At 36.3% G+C, this 27,030-nt stretch overlaps 1 protein-coding gene across 4 annotated transcripts in view; it reads right to left on the minus strand.

Annotated features, from left to right (window-relative positions):
- Nucleotides 1-27,030, minus strand: part of SMYD3 (SET and MYND domain containing 3) — a 715,741-nt gene that overhangs the window by 564,777 nt on the left and 123,934 nt on the right. Inside the window, exon 1 of one of the 4 annotated variants that reach the window (XM_059905338.1) lies at nucleotides 24,095-24,118. The exons of the other annotated variants lie outside the window; for them this stretch is intronic. Within the exon in view, the coding sequence (XP_059761321.1) occupies nucleotides 24,095-24,096 (2 nt within the window). The 5' untranslated portion in view covers nucleotides 24,097-24,118. Of the gene's footprint in view, nucleotides 1-24,094; nucleotides 24,119-27,030 lie in introns of those variants that run through there. 4 annotated transcript variants of the gene reach the window in all.

Genomic DNA, 27,030 nt, shown 5'->3' on the forward strand with positions numbered 1-27,030 from the left:
TTGGCAGATGGATTCTTAACTACTGCACCACCAGGGAAGTCCCTAGACCATTTTTAAATCAGATTGTTTTCTTATTGTTGAGTTTTAAGAGTTCTTTGTATATTTTGGATAACAGTCCTTTATAATATATATCTTTTGCAAATATTTTCTTCCAGCCCGTGGCTTACCTTCTCATTCTCTTAACATTGTCTTTTGCAGAGCAGAAGTTTTTAAATTTAATGAAGTCTAGCTTATCAAGTATTTCTTTCACGGATTGTGCCTTTGGTGTTACAAGTTTAATCCTATCCTATCTTCCAGGAGTTTTATAATTTTCCATTTTACATCTAGATCTATTATCTATTTTGAGCTAATTTTTGTGAAGACTGTAAGTTCTGTGTGAGATTGATTTTTTTTTTGCCTGCAGATGTTCAGTTTTTCCAGCACCATTTGTTGAAAAGATTATCTTTGCTCCATCGTATTGCCTTTGCTCCTTTGTCAAAGATCAGTTGACTATATTTATGTGAGTCCATTTCTGTGCTGTCTACTCTGTTCCACTGATCCATTTGTCTTTTATTTTGCAATAGCATACTGACTTGATTACTGTGGCTTTATAGAAATTCTTGAAGTTGGGTAGTGTCAGTTCTCCAACTTTGTTCTTCTTCAATATTGCGTTGGTTATTCTGAGCCTTCTGCCTCTCTATATAACTTTAGAATCAGTTTGTCCATATCCACAAAATAACTTGCTGGGATTATAACTGGGATTGCATTAAATCTACAGGTCAAGTTGGGAAGAACTGACATCTTGACAATATTGAGTCTTCCTATCTATGGACATGGAATGTCTCTCCATTTATTAAGTTCTTTTTTAGTTTTGTAGTTTTCCTATATCATTGAGGATTTTTGCATCTATCTTCATAAGACATATCTGTCTGAAGTTTTCTTCTCTTATAAGGGCTTTACCTGGTTTTGGTATTAGGGTAATGATGGCCTCACAAAATGAGTCAAGAAGTATTCTCTCTGCTTCTATCCTCTGAAAGAGATTGTAGAGAATGGGTATGATTTCTTTTTTAAAATTTGGTAGAATTCATCAGTGAACCAAAATGGGCCTGGTACTTTCTGTTTGGGAAGGTTATTAATTATTGATTCAATTTCTTTAACAGGTATAGGCCTATTCATTGTGTATTTCTTGTGTGCATTTTGGCAGACTGTGCCCTTCAAGGAAATGGTCCATTTCATCTAGGTTATCAAATATGTGGGCATAAAGTTGTTCATAGTATTCCTTTAACATCCTTTAATGTCCATGGGATCTGTAGTGATGCCTCCTTTTTCATTTCTGATATTAGTAACTTGTGTATTCTCTTATTTTTCTCTTAGTTGGCCTGGCTAGAGGCTTATTGATTTTATTGATCTTTTCAAAGAACCAGCTCTTGGTTTCATTTGTTTCCTCTATTGATTTCTTGTTTTCAATTTGATTGATTTCTACTCTAAATCTTATTATTGCTTTCCTTTTGGTTACTTTGGATTTAATTTGCTTTTCTTTCTCTAGTTTCCTAAGGTGGAAATTTATATGATGGATTATAGATCTTTCTTCTTTTCTTATATATTCAATGCTATAAATTTCCCTCTAAGCAGTACTTTCTCTGAATCCCAAAAATTTTAATAAGTTGTCTTCTCATTTTTGTTTAGTTCAAAATATTTTTAAATTTCTCTTGAGATTTCTTCTTTGACCCATGTGTTATTTAGAAGTGTGTTATTTAATCTCCACATATTTTAGGGTTTTCCAATTATCTTTCTGCTATTGATTTTTAGTTTAATTCTACTGTGGTCTCAGAGCAGACACTGCTACGACTTCTACTCTTAAATTTGTTAAGGAGTGTTTTATGGCCCAGAATATGACCTACCTTGGTGAATGTTCCATGTCAGCTTGAGAAAAATGTATATTCTACTATTGTTGGATAAAGTAGTCTATAAATGTCAATTATATTCAGTTGATTGATGCTGTTCAATTATGATTGATGAGTTCAATTATGTCCTGATTTTCTGCCTGTTAGATCTGTCCATTTTTGATAGGGGGGTGTTGAAGTATCCAAATATGATAGTGGATGCATCTGTTTCTCCTTGCAGTAGTATCAGTTTTTGCTTCACATAGTTTGAGGCTCTGTTGTGCATACATGTTAAGAACTGCTATATCTTATTGGAGAAATGACTGCTTCATCATTATGTAATGCACTTCTTTACTCCTGTGGAATTTTCTTACTTTTAAGTCTTCTTTGTCTGACATTAATATAACTATTCTTGCTTTCTTTTCATTAGTGTTACCATGGTATATTTTTCTCCATCCATTTATTTTTAATCTACATGTGTCTTTATATTTAAAGTGGGCTTCTTGTAGACAACATATACTTGGGCCTTGTTTTTTTGATCCACTCTGACAATCTGTCTTTAATTGATGCACATTAGATGATTAACATTCAAACTGATTGTTGACAGAGTTGGATTAATATCTACGATACCTGTTACTATTTTCTATTTGGTGCCCTTGTTCTTTATGCCTTTTTTATCTCCTACTCTTTTTTTTTTTAACGTTTTATAGTGGTTGCCATAGACTTTGCCATGTACATTTATAACTAATCCAAGTCCACTTTCAAATAATATTATACTGCTTCATGGGTAGTGCAAGTACCTTATAATAAGAAAATAATCCTAATTCCTCCAATCCCTTGTATCATTGCTATGATTCATTTCACTTATGTGTAAATAAATACATATATGATATATACATAAGCATATATTTTGAACAATCAGTTTTCTGTTAGATCAATGAAGGAGAAGAAAAAAAGAACTTTTTATTTTACCTTCACTTATTCCTTCTTCAATGCTTTTTCTTTCTTTATTAGATGTAACAATACTATATTATTTATATATTATTTTTCTTTTCTCTGAAGCACTTTTAACTTCTTCTAAAGAACTTCTTGCAAGGCAGGTCTACTGGCAAAAAATTCCTGCAATTTTTGTTTGTGTGAGAAAGTCTTTATTTCTCTTTCACTTTGGGGTTTTTTTTTTTCTTTTTTGGTGGGGGCTACATTGGGTCTTTGTTGCTGCACACGGGCTTTCTCTAGTTGCAGCGAATGGGGGCTACTCTTCATTGTGGTGCACGGGCTTCTCATTGTGGTGGCTTCTCTTGTTGCAGAGCACGGGCTCTAGGCGCACGGGCTTCAGTAGTTGCAGCACATGGGATCTGCAGTTGGGGCGTGCAGGCTCTAGGGCATGCAGGCTTCAGTAGTTGTGGCATGCAGGCTCAGTAGTTGTGGCTTGCAGACTGTAGAGCACAGGCTCAGTAGTTGTGGTGCACGGACTTAGTTGCTCCGCAGCATGTGGGATCTTCCTGGACCAGGGATCAAATCCGTGTCCCCTGCATTGGCAGGTGGATTCTTAACCACTGCGCCACCAGGGAAGTCCTCTCCTTCACTTCTGAATGATAATTTCACAGGGTACAGAATTCTAGGTTGACAGAGTTTTTTTCTCCCAAGACTTTAAATATTTCACTCCACTCTCTTCTTGCTTGCATAGTTTCTGAGAAGTTGGATGTAAATTCTTATCTTTGTTCCTCTATACGTGTGTTTTTCCTCTGGCTTCTTCAGGATTTTTTTTCTTTGATTTTCTGTAGTTTAAAAATGATATGCCTAGGTATAGTGTTTTGGTATTTATCCTGTAGGGTGTTCTCCAAGATTCCTGGATCTAAGGTTCACTGTCTAACATTACTTGGGGAAATGCTCATTTTTGTTTCAAATATTTTTTCTGTTCCTTCCTCTCTTTCTTCTCCTTCTAGTATTCACATTTCAGTTATGTTATACTCTTTGTAGTCCTATAGTCTTTGTATTTCCTGTTCTATTTTTTCTCATTGCTTTTCAGTTTGGAAACTTTCTATTCAGATATCCTCAAGCTCAGAGATTCTTTCCTCAACCATGTCCAGTCTACTAATATTAAAGAAATTCATCATTTCTGTTACAGCATTTTTTATTTCTAGCATTTCCTTTTGTTTCTTTCTTAGAAGTTCCATATCTCTGCTTGCATTGTCCATCTGTTTTTATATGTTGTCTACTTTATCCATTAGAGCCCTTAGCATATAGCTGTTTTAAATTCCCAGTCTGATAATTCCAACATCTCTGTTATATCTGGTTCTGAAGTTTTCTCTTTCTCTTCAAATTGTGTTTGTCCCCTTTTGGTATGCCTTGTGATTTTTTTTCTTGACAGCTGGATATGACATACTGGGTAAAAGGAACCACTGTAAATAGACTCTTAGTAATGAGGTGGTGAGTTGTGGGGAGAAAGGAAGTGTTCTACAGTCTTATGATTAGGCTTCAGCCTTCTAGTGAGCCAGTGCTTCTGGACTGTGAACATCGCAAGTGTTAATCAGGTTTTTGTTCTGTTTCTTTAGGTGAGAGAATGGCTAGAGTGGACCGGAGTTGGGTATTTCCTTCTTCCCACATGGAAGGCAGAAAGGACTGGAGGTGAGTATTTCCCTTCTGTCAGGTGCAATGCTAGAGCTGACTGGAGTGGGTATTACCCTTTCTCCTGGTCAGTTAGGCTCCAGTAATACCCCAGCAGGTTAGGATATGATAAACTAATTTCTCCTAAGGGCAGGCCTTGTTAGGAAGTACAAAGCGCTCTGGTGTTTTTCAAAATGGTTCCTCTTCCCCTCCCCCTACCAGAAGCATGAGGGAATTTTTCTCCAATATTTACTGTGAGAACCTGGTCAAGCTCCCTAAGATAAAACTCACAAAAGTATGGACTCCCTCCCATGACTAGGTTCCCCTGGTGTTTTTAACCCTCAGATTTGTCTACACTGAGCCCCCATCAATTCATCTGTTACAGTTCAGGTTTTCCTACTCCAGGATTGGTTTCTGCTCATGAATTTCTGCTCTGGAAAGCTGTGACTCCGTGGATTCACTTGTCTGTCTCTTCAATTTTGGAGACAGTAGGTTGCCCTGTCTCCTTACCTCTCTTACAGATCCAAGAAGAGTTGCTGATTTTTCAGTGTCTTTAGCTTTTTACTTTTTGTTAAAATGGAGTGATAATTTCTATGCTCTTTACATGCAGAACTAGAAATGGGAAGTTTAATGTGTTTTTTCATCTTCCTCTTAGGTCAGATCCCATAGACCTTCCAGTTCCAGTTCTATTTATAGTTTATATTTATAGACTAAATTTAGAAATGAATTCCCATAATGTTCTAAGCAGAGATGAATACAAAGGGAAGAAAATGTAACTGATGAACAAGATAAGACTATACTTGATAGAAATTTTATATGTAACGTATGTGTGTGTGTCTACAAAAGTATCACCACTTACTTTCCTTAAAAAGCCTTAGTTTATAAAATAAATTATAATGAAAACCATACTTCAACAACTCAGTAATAAAAGACGAAGGTACTTAATTGATTCTTCTATTTATTAGCTGTCAAAAGACATTATGTGTAGTAGCTGAACCGGGCTTATTTTCTTTTCACCTTAGAAATATTTCACCCATGAGACATATATAATATTGCCCAAGACTTGCAGCATGATAAAAACGTGACCAAATTTCTAATAAAGAAACTTTTCATTCACACATTTAAAAAAATAATAAGAAGAAAATAAATTGTTTAAGATTCTGAAGGGCAAAGCATTGACATTTTCCGTCTGGACATTTTACTGAACAAAATCTTACAAGACTAGGTTTTCCTATGTGCTCAAATATTGATTATTTATTGTTTGTTTCCAGAATGTCTTTTAAACTGAATTTAATAGCTAAATTATTTAAACTCTATGTGATAACACAATACCAAAATTTGAAAATTGATCTGCGTAAATGATGAGCATAAAACATGTGAGACAGAGAAACAAAATATGCAGATTTCCTAAATATTTCAATATCTCCTCAGTGCTTAAAACTCACATGGCTCTATAAACTTTAAAATTTTTATAAATATTAAGAGCAAATGCCTTACTGCATTTCTGCTTCTACCTCAAATCCTCACATAATAAATCAAGTCATGTTCCTTGGAGAAAAAGGAGCTAGCCTCTGTTACTTATGATAAACATCAGAAATGTTTCCCCTAAAAGAAAGAAAAGATAAAGAATAACCTAAGTGAAGTGATTCAATGAAGAACACTGTACAAATAGCACTCCCCCACCAAACTGTGTATAATATTCTCCATGAACAAGAAAGAAAATAGACATGGACCAGTAGAAATAGGAATCTAGCAGAATAGTGTTTTTCACTATTTCACCACCTGGGAACCTTGTTAAAAATGCAGATTCTAATTCACTAGGTCTGGAGGGGGCTTCTCTGTGTTTCTAACAAGGTTCCAGATGATACTGGTGCCGCTTGTCCATGGACCATACTGTGAGTAGCAAGAGAGTAATAACATCCACACCTTATTTGTGGGTGTAAAGTTGTGCCCAAAGTCTGCCAGTTAGCTTTATCGGCTTCGCCACAAGGAAGGGTGCGCGTCTTGGGAAACCGGGCATCTCTACCCAGGAGAATGAGCTTAGGGGGCTCACGGAATGGGCTCTGGGTTTGTGCTGGGTGATTTGGGACAACTGGCTAAGGAAGTGGAAGGCTGTTCTGGAGTCGAGGTTGTCAAGAACCAGAGATAATTTGTTGCCTGGATAGCTTAATAATTTTTATCTAGGAAGCAGGAGGAACAAAGAGGGCTAGAGTAGATAAAGAAGTAAGTCACTGGTGTTACGGAGGACATAGAATATGCTCAGCTAGAGAAATAATGGGAAGAACTGTCCACGTTATTACATAATTCCCGATCCCCTTATGGGGATCCTTGTACTGTAATGGTCTGGTATCAGAAAGATCAACTCTTTCTGGGCAGAACGTGGAAGCAGAACCACACAACAAGCAAGAGTCTTGGAGGTACTGACTAGCAAATTAATATCCTTTGGGGCTTGGTGAGCAGGGGACTACCCACATCACATGACTTTCACGAAGGACCCATAAGGAAGGCAGGTGCAGAGTACAGCAAGCAGATTGGCTGGCACAACGCCAAGGACCAGTGCTCAGAAATTACCATCAGCATTTAGAGGCTGCCTTTGAATGAAAAGAAACCACTGGATAAATACCTCTTGTAAACACTGTGTGAGGCAATGTATTGCAGCACTTAGTATATAGTAAGGGCGTCAAGTATATAGTAAGGGCGTCAGACTCTTGATTAGAATCTGGTTCCACACTTAATAGTTATATGATTTAGGATAATTAAGTTAGCTTTTTCAACTTCCGACTTCTTGTCTATAACACGGAGACAATACTGCTAACTTTATTTTAAGAAGTAAAATTAATAATATATGCAAAACATTTAATGTAGTAAGTAGCCTCATACTTGGCCTTTCATAAAGGGCAGTTCTTACTATCTTCCAAGGTATCCTCAACAAAATTTAAGTTAACATATATCAAAACAGACTCAAATGCTAGAAAAACATAAATTCATTCAACAAATTCTGTTACTATGTGCCAGACACTGTGTATGCAAGGGAAATACAATATTTAAAAAGGTACCTGCCTCCTGGAGTTTATAATCTAGCATAAAGCAACAATTAATCTGACAATAAAAAGAAGTACTGGATGTTACCAGAACACATAGCAGAGAGATCTAAAGCAAAGAAGTAGTATGAGACAGGGAAGTCTCCTCAGAAAAAGAAAAACCTGAAGGAAAAGTAACAGTTCTGGAGAAACTTCTAGTTATGGCTACATGAGGAAGTCAGTAATTCAACGCTACACAGAACAAGTATAAAATCAGACAAAATTATACTAAAAATTACAACATTTCTGAGTACTGAAAATAGACCAAAAGCAGATAACAAGTTAGAAAGCATTTATTTTTCAAAATCTGCTAGAGGCTTATTTATATAATCAATATAAAAATTATCAATGAGATATTTTACTTTCTGCATTTCATACTATGTTGTTGAAATCCAGTTTGTATTTCACCTAAGCATATAACAATTCAGACTTGCCACATTTTGAGGGCACACAAGCCACAGGTGGCTAGTGGCTACGTCACTGGACAAAGCAGCCCTAGAGCCATCACCAGAAGAAATAACTGAAAAAAGATGACTTTAAAAAATTAGCAAATTAAAATGGTACACTCAAAATACATTCACTTTAAGAAAAAGAAAACAGTAACAAAGGACAGAGGAATAAAAAAGATATGACACCCACAGAAAACAAACAGCATAATGACAGACATAAACTCAACTATATCAAAAATTATATTAATGTGAATGAACTAATAAACATTTAAATCTACAGGGAACTACTGTCAGAATGCATTAAAAAAAGCAAGATCAAACTGTATGCTATCTAGAGAAGATACACTATACATTCAGATACAAACAGGCTAAAAATAAAACAAATCAGTAACCACAAGAGTGCAGTGGCAACTATATTAAATAGTCTTTAAGACAAGAATATTACTAGAGACAAAGAAAGATATTTCATAATGAAAAGAAAGACATTTCATAATGAAAAATGGGCATGTTAAGAAGGGGAACAACAAGAATGTTCTGAGCATTAAAGGTTCAGAAGTAAGAAAGGTGTTTCGCTTTCCTGCTGATACTACACTTCCACTCCCTCTCAGCATTACATAGGGGAGCAGCCCTATAATTCTCATCTTACTATGCATTTAAACATACTCTTGCACCACCCAGAACAGTGACCCCAACATTGTGCATGACCCAACTCATCCTTCAAATTTCAGGTTGGCTATAAAGCCTTGGCTGAATCCTAGGCTCTCACCACAGCTTGCACACCTATATTAAAGCACTCATTATTCTACAATTATCATTTTGGTATCTCTCTCTCCAGACTTTCTGAAAATAAGAACCATCATTTTTTTTCTTTGCATTTTCTGATTCTTTCAAAAAATATGATCCATAATAGGTGTTCAATAAATGCACACTAAACAAATGAAAAACTGAACATATGGAGCAAAGACCAGTGTTGGTAGAATTGGGAGTTGAAGATCAAGGTTATTTTTCACAATTCCCTCAGAGAAGTTAAAATAGAGTCACTAGGAAGCATATAGCACATGAAGAAATTGTTATAAGTGATAACAATAATAATAACCAACATGAAAGGAACATTTAGTATGTGTTAAGCACTGCTCTAGGCAGTTAGCATATATTAATTCTTTTAATCCTCAAAATAACTCCATTAGGAAGGTACTAGTTTTACCACCATTTTAGAGAAGGGTCAACAACAAAAAAATCAATTAAAATAAATGGACATTTCTCCAAAGAAGATATATAAATAGCCAATAAGCATATGAAAAGATGCTCAACATCATTAATCATCAGGGAGAGAAATAGTAATCAAAACCACAATGCTATACCGCTTCAAACACCAGGATGGATATAATCAAAAAGCAGACAATAAACAAGTGTTGTTGACCAGAGGGCACACAGCAGAAGAACTACAATCCTGCAGCCTGTGGAATGAAAACCACATTCACAGAAAGACAGACAAAATGAAAAGGCAGGGGACTATGTACCAGATGAAGGAACAAAATAAAACCCCAGAAAAATAACTAAACGAAGTGGAGATAGGTAACCTTCCAGAAAAAGAATTCAGAATAATGATAGTGAAGATGATCCAGGACCTTGAAAAAGAATGGAGGCAAAGATCGAGAAGATGCAAGAAATGTTTAACAAAGACCTAGAAGGATTAAAGAACAAACACCTAGAAGAATTAAAGAACAAACAAACAGAGATGAACAATACAATAACTGAAATGAAAAACACACTAGAAGGAATCAGTAGCAGAATAACTGAGGCAGAAGAATGGATACATGACCTGGAAGACAGAATGGTGGAATTCACAGCCGTGGAACAGATTGAGAAAAAAGAATGAAAAGAAATAAAGACAGTCTAAGAGACCTCTGGGACAACATTAAATGCACCAACAATCGCATTATAGGGGTCCCAGAAAGAGAAGAGAGAGACAAAGGACCCAAGAAAATATTTGAAGAGATTGTGGTCGAAAACTTCCCTAACATGGGAAAGGAAATAGCCACCCAAGTCAGAAAGTGCAGAGAGTCCCAGGCAGGATAAATCCAAGGAGAAACATGCCGAGACACATAGTAATCAAATTGACAAAAATTAAAGACAAAGAAGTATCGTATATTAACGCATGTATGTGGAACCTAGAAAAATGGTACACATGAACCAGTGTGCAGGGCACAAGTTGAGACACAGATGTAGAGAACAAACGTATGGACACCAAGGGGGGAAAACCACGGTGGGATGGGGATGGTGGTGTGCTGCATTGGGCGATTGAGATTGACATGTATACACTGATGTGTATAACATCGATGACTAATAAGAAACTTCAGTATAAAAAAACAAACAAACTAAAAAACAACTAACACTAAACTTTCTTTGGGTTATTTGTATGGAAATATGTTAATATAAATGTTTCAGACATTACACGAAATTTCTAAAAATCTTCTGGTATAATGTTATAAGTCATAATTCTAGTTATTACTTTAAAATGTATATCTCAGAAATAACTAAATTTCCTTGTCAATTGCATTATTATGAACTTTCATCAAATCCTTAACTGTGGTCATTTTTAAGTCTTTTGTCATTTACAGACAGGCCTGGGTGTACTCTGATGCTTTTGCAAAAATGTTCCTATAAAAGGGTTTCATCTTCAAGGAATTCATGGAAAAGACTGACAAGTACAGGTTTCTGGTAACTGACTATACTGCTGAACTGAATGAATAAGCATTTTCAGAACTCTAATGGAAAACTGATGAATTCATAAAAGTGCTAACAAAAGATCAAGATGAAAAAAAAAATAATTACATGGGATTGAGTGAACTGATGAGGATGATTATAATTTTTGTGACTTTCTGTTTGAATTAAACAAAAAAAAATCCCACAAGGACTCAGAGGCAAAAAATATACAAACCAATTTTCACTGCAAAGTAAAGGAGCTGTTACAGTGGAGGATTACTGGACTGAATGTCAATATTATGACATAGTATGAGTGTGTTTCGTGTTTGGTAATTGCAGTCATTGTTGCTTTTGTTGTGGTCACCCATTTACAATGCTTGGTGTCAGTTTATTTATCTCTTGTAAAAATAAAATCCAGTGTGTGTGTGTGAAAAAAAAAAAAAGACAAACAAAAATTATTAAAAGCAACAAGGGAAAAACGACAAATAACATATGAGGGAACTCCCATAAGGTTAATAGCTGATTTCTCAGCAGAAACTCTACAAGCCAGAAGGGAGTGGCACGATATATTTAAAGTGATGAAAGGGAAAAACCTACAATCAAGATTACTCTACCCGGCAAGGATCTCATTCAGATTCGACGTAAAAATCAAAAGCTAAGAGAATTCAGCACCACCACACCAGCTCTACAACAAATGCTAACGAAACTTCTCTAAGTGGGAAACAAAAGAGAAGAAAAGGACCTACAAACAAACACATAGCCCCAAAAATTAAGAAAATGGTAACAGGAACATACATGTCGATAACTACCTTAAATGTGAATGCATGAAATACTCCAACCAAAAGACACAGGCTTGCTGAATGGATACAAAAACAAGATCCATATATATGCTGTGTACAAGAGACCCACTTCAGACCTAGGAACACATACAGACTGAAAGTGAGGGGATGGAAAAAGATATTCCATGCAAATGGAAATCAAAACAAAGCTGGAGTAGCAATACTCATATCAGATAAAATAGACTTTACAATAAAGAATGTTACAAGAGACAAGGAAGGACACTACATAACGATCAGGGGATCAATCCAAGAAAAAGATATAAAAATTATAAATATATATGCACCCAACATAGGAGCACCTCAATACATAAGGCAAATGCTAACAGCTATAAAAGGGGAAATCGACAGTAACACAATAATAGTGGGGGACTTTAACACCTCACTTACACCAATGGACAGATCATCCAGACAGAAAATTAATAAGGAAACACAAGCTTTAAATGACACAATAGACCAGAAAGATTTAATTGATATTTATAGGACATTCCATCAGAAAAAAGCAGTTAACACTTTCTTCTCAAGTGGACACAGAACATTCTCCAAGATAGATCACATCTTGGGTCACAAATCAAGCCTCAGTAAATTTAAGAAAACTGAAATCATATCAAGCACCTTTTCTGAGCACAATGCTATGAGATTAGAAATCAATTACATGGAAAAAAACGTAAAAAACACAAACACATGAAGGCTCAACAGTACATTACTAAATAACCAAGAGATCACTGAAGAAATCAAAAAATACCTAGAGACAAACGACAATGAAAACACGACGATCCAAAACCTATGGGATGCAGCAAAAGCAGTTCTAAGAGGGAAGTTTATAGAAGTACGATCCTAACTCAAGAAACAAGAAAAATCTCAAATAAACAATCTAACCTTACACCTAAAGGAACTAGAGAAAGAAAAACAAACAAAACCCAAAGTTAGTAGAAGGAAAGAAATCATAAAGATCAGAGCAGAAATAAATGAAATAGAAACAAAGAAAACAAGAGCAAGGATCAACGAAACTAAAAGCTGGTTCTTTGGGAAGATAAACAAAATTGATAAACCTTTAGCCAGACTCATCAAGAAGAAGAGGGAGGGGCTTCCCTGGTGGCGCAGCGGTTGAGAATCTGCCTGCCAATGCAGGGGACACGGGTTCGAGCCCTGGTCCGGGAAGATCCCACATGCCACGGAGCAACTAGGCCCGTGAGCCACAATTGCTGAGCCTGCGCGTCTGGAGCCTGTGCTCCGCAACAAGAGAGGCCGCGATAGTGAGAGGCCCGCGCACCGTGATGAAGAGTGGCCCCCGCTTGCCGCAACTGGAGAAAGCCCTCGCACAGAAAAAAAGACCCAACACAGCCATAAGTAAATAAATAAATAAATAAAATTTAAAAAAAGAAGAAGAAGAGGGAGAGGACTCAAATCAATAAAATTAGAAATGAAAAAGAAGTTACAACATACACCACAGAAATACAAAGCATCCTAAGAGAGCACTACAAGCAACTCTATGCCAATAAAATGGACAACCTAGAAGAAATGGACAAATTCTTAGAGAGGTATAACCTTCCAAGACTGAACCAGGAGGAAATAGAAAATACGAATAGACCAATCACAAGTAAAGAAATTGAAAATGTGATTAAAAATCTTCCAACAAACAAAAGTTCAGGACCAGATGGCTTCACAGGTGAATTCTATCAAACATTTAGTGAAGAGCTATCACCCATCCTTCTCAAACTCTTCCAAAGTTTGCAGAGGAAGGAATATTCCCAAACTCATTCAAAGAGGCCACCATCACCCTGATACCAAACCAGACATAGATACTACAAAACAAGAAAATTACAGACCAATATCACTGATAAATATAGATGCAAAAATCCTCAACAAAATACTAGCAAACAGAATCCAACAACACATAAAAGGAACATACACCATGATCAAGTGGGATTTATCCCAGGGATGCAAGGATTCTTCAATATACACAAATCAATCACTGTGATACACCATATTAACAAATTGAAGAATAAAAACCATATGATCATCTCAATAGATGCAGAAAAAGCTTCTGACAAAATTCAACATCCATTTATGATAAAAACTCTCCAGAAAGTGGGCAGAGAGGGAACCTACCTCAACATAATAAAGGCCATATATGACAAACCCACAGCCAACAGCATTCTCAATGGTGGAAAAACTGTAAGCATTTCCTCTATGATCAGGAACAAGATAAGGATGTCCACTCTCACCATTATTATTCAACATAGTTTTGGAAGTCTTAGCCACAGCAATCAGAGAAGAAAAAGAAATAAAAGGAATACAAATTGGAAAAGAAGTAAAACTGTCACTGTTTGCAGATGACATTACACTATACATAGATAATCCTAAAGATGCCACCAGAAAACTACTAAAGCTACTAAAGCTAATCAATGAATTTGGTAAAGTTGCAGGATACAAAATTAATGCACAGAAATCTCTTGCATTCCTATACACTAACAACAAAAGATCAGAAAGAGAAATTAAGGAAACAATCGCATTCACCATTGCAACAAAAAGAATAAAATACCTAGGAATAAACTTACCTAAGGAGCTAAAAGACCTGTACTCAGAAAACTATAAGACACTCATGAAAGAAATTAAAAATGATACAAACAGATGGAGAGATATACCATGTTCTTGGATTGGAAGAATCAATATTGTGCAAATGACTATACTACCCAAAGCAATCTACAGATTCAATGCAATCCTTACCAAATTACCAATGACATTTTTTTTTTACAGAACTAGAAGAAAAGATCTTAAAATTTGTATGGAGACACAAAAGACCCCAGATAGCCAAAGCAATCTTGAGGGAAAAAAACGGAACTGGAGGAATCAGACTTCCTGACTTCAGACTACACCACAAAGCTACAGTAATCAAGACAATATGGTACTGGCACAAAAACAGAAATATAGATCAATGGAACAGGATAGAAAGCCCAGAGATAAACCCACACACCTATAGTCAACTAATCTATGACAAAGGAGGCAAGCATATAAAATGGAGAAAAGACAGTCTCTTCAATAAGTGGTGCTGGGAAAACTGGACAGCTACATGTAAAAGAACAAAATTAGAACACTCCCTAACACCATACACAAAAATAAACTCCAAATGGATTAGAGACCTAAATGTAAGACTGGACACTCTAAAACTCTTAGAGGAAAACATAGGAAGAACACTTTTTGACATAAATCACAGCATGATCTTTTTTGACCCACCTTCTAGAATGGAAATAAAAACAAAGCTAAACAAACGGCAAATGAGACGTAATGAAACTTAAAAGATTTTGCACAGCAAAGGAAACTATAAACAAGACAAAAAGACAACCCTCAGAATGGGAGAAAATATTTGCAAACGAATCAACGGATAAAGGGTTAAGCGCCAAAATATATAAACAGCTCATGCTGCTCAATATTAAAAAAACAAACAACCCAATTAAAAAGTGGGCAGAAGACCTAAATAGATATTTCTCCAAAGAAGACATACAGATGGCCAAGAGGCACATGAAAAGCTGCTCAACATCACTAATTATTAGAGAAATGCAAATCAAAACTAAAATGAGGTATCACCTCACACAGGTTAGAATGGGCATCATCAGAAAATCTACAAACAACAAATGCTGGTGAGGATGTGGAGAAAAGGGAACCCTCTGGCACTGTTGGTGGGAATGTAAATTGATACAGCCACTATGGAGAACAGTATGGAGGTTCCTTAAAAAACTAAAAATAGAACTACCATATGACCCAGCAATCCCACTACTGGGCATATACCCTGAGAAAACCATAATTCTTAAAGACACATGCACCCCAATGTTCATTGCAGCACTATTTACAATAGCCTGGCCATGTAAGCCACCTAAATGTCCATCGACAGACGAATGGATAAAGAGATGTGGTACATATATACAATGGAATATTACTCAGCCATAAAAAGGAACAACATTGGGTCATTTGTAGAGACATGGATGGACCTAGAGACTGTCATACAGAGTGAAGTAAGTCAGAAAGAGAAAAACAAGTATCATATATTAATGCATATATGTGGAATCTAGAAAAATGGTACAGATGAACTGTTTTGCAAGGCAGAAATAGAGACACAGATGTAGAGAACAAACGTACGGACACCAAGGGGGTAAAACCCCGGGCGGGTGGGGGGGGTAGTGGTGGTGGTGGTGTGATGAATTGGGAGATTGGGATTGACATGTGCACACTAATAGGTATAATATAGATAACTAATAAAAATCTGCTGTATTAAAAAAAAGTGTTGTCAAGGATGAGGAAAAATTAGAACCGTCACACATTACAGGTGGGAATGTAAAATGGTGCATCACTTTGGAAGCAATTTGGTAGTTCCTCAAAATATTAAACATGGAGTTACCATATGATCCACCAGATTATGGAGTGACAGCTAATGGTTACAGATTTTCTTTTAGGGGGAACAAAACTGTTCTAAAATTGGTGATGGCTGCACAACTCTGAGAATATATTGAAAAAGACTGAATTGTACAATTTAAATGGGCAAATTGTATAGCATGTGAATTGCATATTTTAAAAGCACTAACTTAAAAAAAATTAACTCACTCATTATTATATAGTTATTAACTGGCAGAGCCAGAATTTGAACCCAGGCAGCCTGATTCTGTGCTCTGGATACCTGCATACTTCACAAAGTTAAAAACAGAAGCATTATACTTAGCTCATCTTCAAAAAAGGACTGCACCTAAATATCTAAACCAAAGCAATAAATTTTAATATAAGCATTTTTCTATTAATGTAATATTTTTTTAAAAAGCTAAGTAGCATAAGAACAAAATTTATGATATAAAAAAATCTAAAGGAAAATTATTTCTAACTCCTTTCTGTACTTTGGTGACATCCTATGGTAAAAAATGAAAGCTAGCTTTAGCTGTTGAAAGAAGATGATTTTTCCATATGGACTCTGTTTTTCTTAGTTTTAGTTTTACTTATTTCATATAAACAGAAAACAAGGAAAATCTAAACAGTTATATTATTCCTCCCTAGTGTCACATCGTAAAAATGTTATCCTGTGTTCTTCAGGGAGGGGGTTAGACTAGTAGGCAAATGATATTTGTATTTTGATTGCTCTTTTTAGCGTTTCCCTAAAATATTAGACAAACTAACTCATATAACACAGGTGTGTAAGTGATGAAACCAATGATCTCTAACACATCTGAAAACTGAGGAAGTACGGATTTCCTTGAAGAATGGAATCCAAACGGCTAGTACCAACCAATACACACTCTGAGATCCCTTGCACCTCCTCTCCATAATGAAAGGAAGTTTAACCCCACTGTACACAAACCTGACTACACAGACAAGACCTGATGTCAGAACACCAAAGAGAGGGCCTTGCAGTATGAACAAACAGCACCAGAATAACTGCTATTTGGCAGATGCAGAGCCTCAATCATTGCTACCAACCTTTAGAATCCTGCTTTGAACTTCACTGCATCACAGTCTTTTGATGTAGAGATTAGAATATTTCCAAACAAGAAACCACCAGTATCAAGTACTCAAGCCTAAATCCTATTGTTGTAAAGAGATTGAAAAATAAACGGCAGTAATCAACTCATTAATTTAGCTATTCTTTATCATGTAAGAGTGACAATTTGGCCACCTGTTGGATAGAACCACCTGGGACAACAGCCATAACACGAAGAAAGGGGTTCAAACTCCCTCCATTTTAATACAAAACAGAAGACTGAATTTCTACCATTATCCCCAAGCAAACAATCGATAACCAAATAACATGGATTTTAAAATATAAATGTTTGAGATGAAACCAACTAAATATATTACCATACAAATCCATACATATATGCAAGTACATGTATAGAAATAAGCCATTTTTCTCCATCCCTGAAATGTTCAACATTGGCCAGATAAGCAACCTCAATACCAACATCACTCATACATTCCTATGGGGAAATATTTTTTCTATTTCCTTTACAGCCTGAGACAAATTTACTCTTTTCAGAGTCATCTGAATTGCCCTGAGGGTTTCTCGAAATGTAGACAGAGCCAAAGCACTGGCTGTCAGTGTAGCTTTGAAAAGTTCCCCCATTTTCACAAATGGACCACGTGCATCACCCCTTCAATGAGGACCACCGCCGTGAGGCAGGGAAGGCGGCCGCAATCACTGGCTCTGTGTTCTGCCACCACCTGAAAAATACGAGCAAGGACAACACATGCCCAGAGCCTGCAGATGTCAAGACACCTACGTCAAGTACATGAGAGGGCAGAGGAGCTTTTAAACCTGATTTTAAAAGTACAAAGTAAGTAAAATGTATGAGGTAGTCTACCGCCGCGGTCCCCAACCTATTTGGCACTAGGGACCGGTTTCGTGGAAGACAATTTTTCCACTGGCGGTTGGCGGGGGGACGGGGGGTGGATGGTTCAGGCAGTAATGTGAGCGATGGGGAGTGGCAGATGAAGTTTTGCTCGCTCGCCCACCGCTCAACTCCTGCTGTGGGGCCCGGTTCCTAACAGGCCACGGACCAGTACCGGACCATGGCCCGGGGGTTGGGGACCCCGATCAATCAGGAAAAAGGAAGATGTCTGGTGCAAGTAAGAGCTAGGTGAAGAGTCTGTGTGGGAGTGAGGGTTACTGTATCTCACCATGGAGGGAGCCTTAGGAACACACCCCAAAATACTGGGGAGCCTTAGGAAAATACCATTTACTTTAAGATTGAGATAAAAGTAGGAGTTGCTTTTAATGCATCTGTTTCATAGAGACATACTGTCTTCTGCCAATCAGGCGTTATAGGCATTTTTGTGTCTATATCTCACTGATACAGCATGTCTCCATTTTTCTCAATCCTATATTCTTTAGAAATTTTAGTTTTACCTTCTCAGCCAGTTAATTATTTATTATTCAAAAGTGATTGTTCGCACAGGCTCACTTACTAATTACACCTTGAACTATAAAGCCCTCTGAGCTTCTGCTCCTCTTTATCACCCTATTTGGATCATCAGAAAGCTTCTGAATTAGAAATGGATTAATGTCATCATCATATATGAATACTCCATTTTGTGCATATTGGACTAATTCAGGATAGCTTTCATAAAACCAAAGAATAAACTATTATGTAATCTTAGTTTATTTTGATATTTATAAGATAACCAAAGCTTTCATATAGTCAGCAAGTATAAAAACTATACTTAGCCAAGTGAATAAATAGATAGTAATAATATTTCTTTGCAAAGTGTGGCTTAAGACAAAGTAAAAAGTGTGTCACTGTGACCTCAATTTTCCAGAGATTGCTAGGAATCCTTAGAATTTGTGCTCTCTTGGGAAAACTGTTCAATTTCTTATCTGCTTGTTGGACCATGAATTTTTAGGACATAGTCCAATCATATACTAGCTCTCTCATCTTCTTGACTACATGACATGGTTGATTCCTTTGCTGTCTGTGCTGGAAAACTGTCTCAGAAGATAGGAGCTATTCTAGCACAAGCCCTAAATCCCTCACTTACTCATTATCAAAAATAATAAATGTTTATTATTGCCAGGCCCCTAAGAAGCTCATGATCTATAGTAGGAAAAAATATATATAAACAACTGTAAAACGTATGATAAAAGCTATAACAGAGGTATGTACAAGGTGCAGTGGCGATGAACTCTGCTTAAGAAAAGCGTTACAGGGCCTCCCTGGTGGCGCAGTGGTTAAGAATCCACCTGCCAATGCAGGGAACATGGGTTCGAGCCCTGGTCCGGGAAGATCCCACATGCCGCGGAGCAACTAAGCCCGTGTGCCACAACTACTGAGCCTGTGCTCTACAGCCCACGAGCCACAACTACTGAGCCCACGTGCCACAACTACTGAAGCCCGCATGCCTAGAGCACATGCTCTGCAACAAGAGAAGCCACTGCAATGAGAAGCCCGTGCACCGCAACAAAGAGTAGCCACCGCTCGCCACAACTAGAGAAAGCCCCCACACAGCAACGAAGACCCAACACAGCCAAAAATAAATAAAAATAAAAATAAAAAAATTTATTTAAAAAAAGAAAGAAAAGCTTTATAAATGAAATACTTGGCATGGTTCCTAAAGGATCAGTAAGGTTCTCCAGCAGGCTGACAAGAAAAAGGAGGATATTCCAGGCATCAGGAAAAGCACGTGCAAAAGTACAGTGGCATGAAAGAGCACAGTCCATTCAGAGAACCATGAGTAGCCTAGAATGACTGCTGCACACAGCATAAACAGGGGAACACTGGGGGCTGAGGTTAGTTAGATAAGCAGAAGCCAAAAGGAGCAGGAGAACAGAAAACAAAAATTGAGAATGAGCTATGCACAAGGGAGGAAGAAAAACAGGTGACATCACTCTCAGAAGCCAAGGAAATGGAGAATTCAGTCTGGACACAGCTGTATAAAATAGATGGAATCAAACTAGATCTAATACCCAGCCCTCTTGCTACTATTCCTAAAAGACTGATTCACATATGGTCAACTGCCTAGCACACGCAGTCACACCATAAAGGAGTAATCTTGAGATGGCTACAGATTTTCTCTTGTGATTTCAATTATACACATACACATATTTAAATAAACTACCACTGAAAATGGTACTGTGAAAGAGAAAAAAAGATGAGAAAGACACATACCTACCCCTAAGATCTTATATCCTACCAGGCTATAAAGTCATTTATGGATTTATAGCAATACGTCATCCTGTAAACTTTATTACAGAGACTAGATATGAGACATTCCATGTCCATAAATAAGATGTATTAACATCAATTTTAAAATTATTTGTGTTTATGGATTAAAGACCTAAATGTAAGGCCAGATACTATAAAACTCTTAGAGAAAAACATAGGCAGAACACTCTCTAACATAAATCACAGCAAGATCTTTTTCGATCCACCTCCTAGAGTAATGAAAATAAAAACAAAAATAAACAAATGGGACCTAATTAAACTTAAAAGCTTTTGCACAGCAAAGAAAACCACAAACAAAACGAAATGACAACCCTCAGAACAGGAGAAAATATTTGCAAAGGAAGCAACTGATAAGGGATTTATCTCAGCTCATGCAGCTCAATATCAAAAAAACTAACAACCCAATTAAGAAATGGGCAGAAGATCTAACTAAATATTTCTCCAAAGAAGACATACAGATGGTTAAAAAGCACATAAAAAGATGCTCAACATCACTAATTATTAGAGAAACGTAAATCAAAACTACAATGAGGTATCACCTCACACCAGTCAGAATGGCCGTCATCAAAAAATCTACAAACAATAAAATGCTGGGGAACCTTCCTACACTGTTGGTTGGAATGTAAACTGGTAGAGCCAGTATGGAGAACAGTATGGAGGTTCCTTAAAAAACTAAAAATAGAGCTACCACATCATCCAGCAATCCCACTCCTGGGCATATATCTGGAGAAAACCATAATTCAAAAAGATACATGCACCCCACTTATCATTGCAGCACTATTTGCAATAGCCAGAACATGGAAGCAGCCTAAATGTCCATCAACAGAGGAACAGATAAAGAAGACGTGGTACATATATACAACAGAATATTACTCAGCCATAAAAAAGGATAAAATAATGCCATTTGCAGCAACAGGGATAGACCTAGAGATTGTCATACTGAGTGAAGTAAGTCAGACAGAGAAAGACAAAAATCATATGATATTGCTTATATGTGGAATCTAAAAAAAGGCTACAAATAAACTTATATACAAAACCAAAATAGAGTTACAGATATAGAAAATAAACTTATGGTTACCAGAGGGTAAGGGGGAGAGGGATAAATCGGAAGATTGGGGTTGACACATACACACTACTATGTATCTATATAAAATATAGGTATTTTATATCTATATAAAATATAGGCATTTTATATCTATATAAAATATAGGCATTTTATATCTATATAAAATATAGGCATTTTATATCTATATAAAATATAGGTATTTTATATCTATATAAAATATAGGTATTTTATATCTATATAAAATATAGGTATTTTATATCTATACAAAATAGATAACTATTATCTATTTAGATAACTATTATCTATTTTATATAGATATATATAAATATTTATCTATATAAAATAGATAACTAATAAGGACCTACTGTATAGCACAGGGAACTCTACTTAATACTCTGTAATGGCCTATATGGGAAAAGAATCTAAAAAATAGTAGATACATGTATATGTATAACATTCACTTTGCTGTACACCTGAAACTATCACAACATTGTAAATCAACTATACCCCAATAAAATTTTTTTAAAAAAGAAAAAAATTATTTGTGTTTAGAAACATAAAATTCAAGGATAGAAATGAAAGATTCTGATCTAAAAATCAGTATATTTTAGTTATTAATTTATATAATGCTCTCATGGCATCCACATATTAAAAATTCTTGACATTAATAAGCCATTCAACAAAACTAATATAGTATTGTAAGTCAACTATACATCAATAAAAAATAATTTTAAAAAGCCATTCAACAAGATCACTAAAATTACATTCATATTTTTAAGCGACAATTTTCATCTTTGCCTTTTATCCCCTTAGATTGCTTTTTTAAAAGAAATAAAAGGCAAAGAAACTCCTCTAAGATCAAAAGCTATATATTTAAGGCACATAATCCTAAAAAAAAATGTTCAATTGCTAAGTGACTAATTTTAAGATATGTCATCAGTTTAAGAAGTCATTCATTCATTTATTCATCTAACAATTATTTATTAAGCCAGATACCATTTAGGCAGTGAGGAATAAGCACAGAACAAAGCAGAAACAGTACCTGCCTTCACAAAGCTTCATCTTAAGCTGGAAAACAATTTAACAAGGAACTAAAACACAGTATGTTAAGCACTTTTTATAAATAAGCTTTGCAGCTACACTAGCAATGACTTGCACTTCAACTTTTCATTTCAAATCCATTTCCTAAAAGTCCTTGAGATATTTAGGTAACTTTAAGAAACAATAACATGGTTGACATTAGTCATTAATTGTGCTATTTTATGACTTCTAATATTGATACAATATAGTTTCCTAGCCACTTCCAAATTCTTGCCCCTTTCAAGCTACTGCAGTTGAGATGGAAAACTTAAGATTTTTTTTTTTTAAACAAAGCAAAACAAGCAAAACAAACGATACTAGCCATGTAATAAAAGACCTAATACACTAACTTTATTCATTTAATTATCCTGGGCAGGAAAAAAAAAAAAAAGGACTACGAATTACATGGTATCTGTGCATGTATTCTTTGGAAAGTACTGAAAAATAAAAACATTCACATGGAAAGAAATGACTTTATTCCCACCATTGCCTTTTTTCAGAAACACTTGAAATTCATAAATTTCACAAAATCTGAAATTTGTAAATCAAAAGAAACTGGAAATACTGAATATGATACTATCTTTTTAAAAAGTGTTTGGGACAGCTGAATATCACAGTATCTTAAGACTTATATTTTCTTAGATTAATTCAATGATCACTTTCAAAGCAAAGCTTTCTTTCAAAGCTAAAAAAAACATTTCTAGGTAACCAAGAAGAGCCATTAAAATGGAAAACACTGATAATATTAAAATCTAAAAATAAGGTATGTAATAACCATATAAAGTTTTAAAACATCCCAGTAATACTGTTTTCAAAGCCCAGAAACGTATTATATTATATTATTATTATAATGCATTCTAGCCTAGGATAAAATAACCTCTCTAAGCAGTACATACTACCTTCATCCATCCTTTCTTTTTCCGACAGAATGGCAAAAACAGAATTCCAATATTTTTATTGTAATCATAGGAACATTAATTCAATATATATGGAGTTAACATATCAAAATACAGATGTTTATTCATCCTATTGAGTAAATTTAAGATTACATTTGCTGATTACCTATTTTCCAAATTTATGAAATACCATAATGAAATGTGAAGCAAAACTGTTCAAAACCACTTAAACTGAGTCCTGATGTGCTAAAATGATTAACAACACCATCTTAAAGATGATCCCACATCTGAGCACGTGATACCTCTGTGATTTCAGGGCACAAATCCCTCTATCCATCAAACTAAATGGAAGGTTGGAAAGGTTAATAGAGACAGAGTATCTGTAATAGACTTCCACATTTCATTCTCTACTCAATATACTCCAACGGTCATTGAGCTATTTGTAATGTTCTTATGAATCAATGCTCCCTTCACATTCTAGATAGAGACAAGAAGCCGCGGTGTGAAGCGATAAAGCTCACCTTTGCAAATCCTCATCAAGCTGTTCTGATAATTAAATCTATGTGAGGCTTCATAAACAATTGAAGTGCAGGCACAACTTTAATTAAAAACTCAAATGGCACTGCTAAACACCTAAATAAAACATGAACAAGAACAATAGCCACCTGCAAAGAGCAATGCCAATTTCCAGCCTCTGTTGACCAAAAGAGATTTTTCTCTATTCACACAGTCACCCAGGCTGTATGATCCCTGGGCTAGCAGTAGCAGTCAATAATTTAAAATCATGGAAATAAATTTTGAATGTATACTTACATTTTTTTATGAATTGCACAGTAGCCATAGAAAATTGTTACAGACAGAAAAAAAATGAAGATCTCTCATTTGCTAGGCTGGCACCCAATCCTACCCTAATTTTTCACAAAGATTCACCATTGAAAAAAACCCAGAGCTTCACATGGCAGACTGCTGATAAATCAGGGTCAATTTACTCTACTTGTGGCTGATTAAGGGTAATCCTGGGACTACACGGCTTTTTTTTTAGTTCATCCCTGACAGAAGGAAAATTTCTAGAAGAGTGAGACTACAGAGCTGGTTGGATAAGTCACAGTCCAAGACAGAAGGTTACAGGGTCAGAAAGATTTGTGCTGGAGAGCAACACACACGGCCTGGAACATACAGTTCCTTTTGTTTTCCTTTATTTGCCTACCTTGAATTCAAATTTCCCTGGTGCTATGTTGACTTTGTTGGTTTAAGTGACAGGGCCAAAGTGTAACCTCTTTCCATTTATACTTTGTCTCCCCTCAGGGTCATATAATCCTGATTGGTCTAGTCAGCTCTGTGTAGAGAGAATATAAAGGATTTGGGTCAGAGACACCAAGGCTGAACGTTTAGCTCCATCTCTTGCTAGCTGTGTGATCTTGGAAAAGTTAGTTTTCCTCTGTGTGGGTCCATTTTTTCACTTATTAAATGAAGATAATAAAATTTCTCACATGACTGTTATGAGAAAAAATAAGATGACATATGTGACAGTTCCAGGTACCCAGAAAATAATATATGTTAGTTCCCATATCTTCTCCCTATTTTAAATACAGCCTATATTCCAGGACCCTCTTGCTACTGCTCTCTCCTTCTGAGAGGTGGATAATCTATGCCCTATCCTTGCTACCTTCAAACAGTAATGCAACAGAAAGTGTAATCAACTGAAAGAACATTTAACTAGGAAACAACCCATAAGCCCACTGACAGGAGAATGAATAAAGTGTGATATATTCTATACAGCAGACTATCATACAGCAGTGAAAATGAATGAACTATAGCTACGTGCAATAACAGATTAATCCTGAAAATGCAGAGTACCAAAAAAATCCCGTAAGACTACATTCAGCAATGATACCACTTTATAGAGCTCAAGAAATAAGAATATCTATGTTTAAGCATACATACATTTGTGATAAAACTAAGCATAGAAACATCTCAGATACCCTGATTCAAAGTCAACGTTTTCACAGAAATTTATTCATGTTTGAATACACACTTAAATTGGAATGTATATTGCACTATTCATGGACGCACCAAACACAAACAACCTACTTCTGTTCTAATATTGTTGACTGTTTTTAAATAAAGCCAGCAACTTACACTACCTTTCATTTACCTACCTTGAATTCAAATCACGATGATGGCTCTAAATGGAAAATTTTTGCTTTTTGTTATAAAAGCTTTCCACATACTGTGGCAACCACAGCTGCTGATGTCAGCAGCATCATGGCAACTGTGAAGGGTCAGCAATTTAGTTCTTTCATATTGAGGTCTCGGCTGTAGATCCCGTCTGTGCTGACTTCAGGCTGAAGGGAATAAATTTCCTCCAGCCTGAAAACTGAAACATATGCTGCGATAATTAAAGGTTTCTGGAGCCAGTTCAGCAGTGCTAGGGATGCTGAAGCCGATGACCTGTGAGCACACCAGAGGACTTTACACGGGGCACCCACCTGCTAAACAAAGGACACCTCTGAAGGCATGGCACTAAGGCCTCCGTATCCAAAAAGGCAGAAAGAAGTCAGTCACACTCCCTATTTTCTATACCTTATAGCAGACTCGCTCCTACTGAAACACAGCGTGGTGGTTTTGCAAGTCCAGCATTTTCTCTTTGCATCCCCTTTACTTACCTAGACCTGCACTGTCTAATACTAGCCACATGTGGCTATTTATATTTAGGCTAATTAAAATTCCATAAAATTTTAAAATTCCTCAATCACACTAGCCACATTTCAAGTGCTCAAGAGCAACATATGACTACTGGCTGGTTACCATACTGAACATTACAGAAAGTACTTGTGGACAGTCCTGATCTAGACCCTAACGCATGTTTAAAACAAACCAAACCTCCACCAGATTGCTGAACATAAAAATCCTAGAGTCAACCAGAAAATGTTGAGGATTAGTGACCCCGCACAATTATCCGAGATTGTTCACAGGCTTGGACACTTGAGGCTTCTCTTGGATGCTGTCTGTAATTCGCCCATTTCATTGTTTAGTGTTGCCCAGTGATTAGAAGAACGGACCCTGGAGTTGGATGATTGAGTCTGACTCTAAACTGTGACTCTCTGAGTTAATTACTCAACCTGTCTCATTTTTCTATATGTAAAAATGAAGATAACAATAGTAATAACTTCATAGGTTTGTTTAAAAACTAAATGATACAATACTTATAAACCTATTAGTACCACGCCTGGTACATGTTAAGAGCTCTATAATTGTTAGCTATTAACCATTATTATCCCGCCAAAAGGGAGGAAAAGGAAAGAATATGATGAATTTTATCCATTAAAATCTATTTAGAACTCTGGTAAAGATCCTCTATGAGATGGGCTTCCCTGGTGGTGCAGTGGTTAAGAATCCGCCTGCCAATGCAGGGGACACGGGTTCGAGCCCTGGTCCGGGAAGGTCCCACATGCCGGGGAGCAACTAAGCCCGTGAGCCACAACTACTGAGCCTGAGCTCTAGAGCCCACGTGCCACAACTACTGAAGCCCGCGTGCCTAGAGCCAGTGCTCTGCAACAAGAGAAGCCACTGCAATGAGAAGCCTGCACACCGCAACGAAGAGTAGCCCCCGCTCTCCACAACTAGAGAAAGCCCGCGTGCAGCAACAAAGACCCAACGCAGCCAAAAATAAATAAATAAAATAAATAAATGTATTAAAAAAAAAAAGATCCTCTATGAGAGAAAATCAAAATACATGATCTTTGTAA

Source organism: Balaenoptera ricei, chromosome 1 (genome assembly GCF_028023285.1).
Source record: "Balaenoptera ricei isolate mBalRic1 chromosome 1, mBalRic1.hap2, whole genome shotgun sequence".
Taxonomy (NCBI): domain Eukaryota; kingdom Metazoa; phylum Chordata; class Mammalia; order Artiodactyla; family Balaenopteridae; genus Balaenoptera; species Balaenoptera ricei.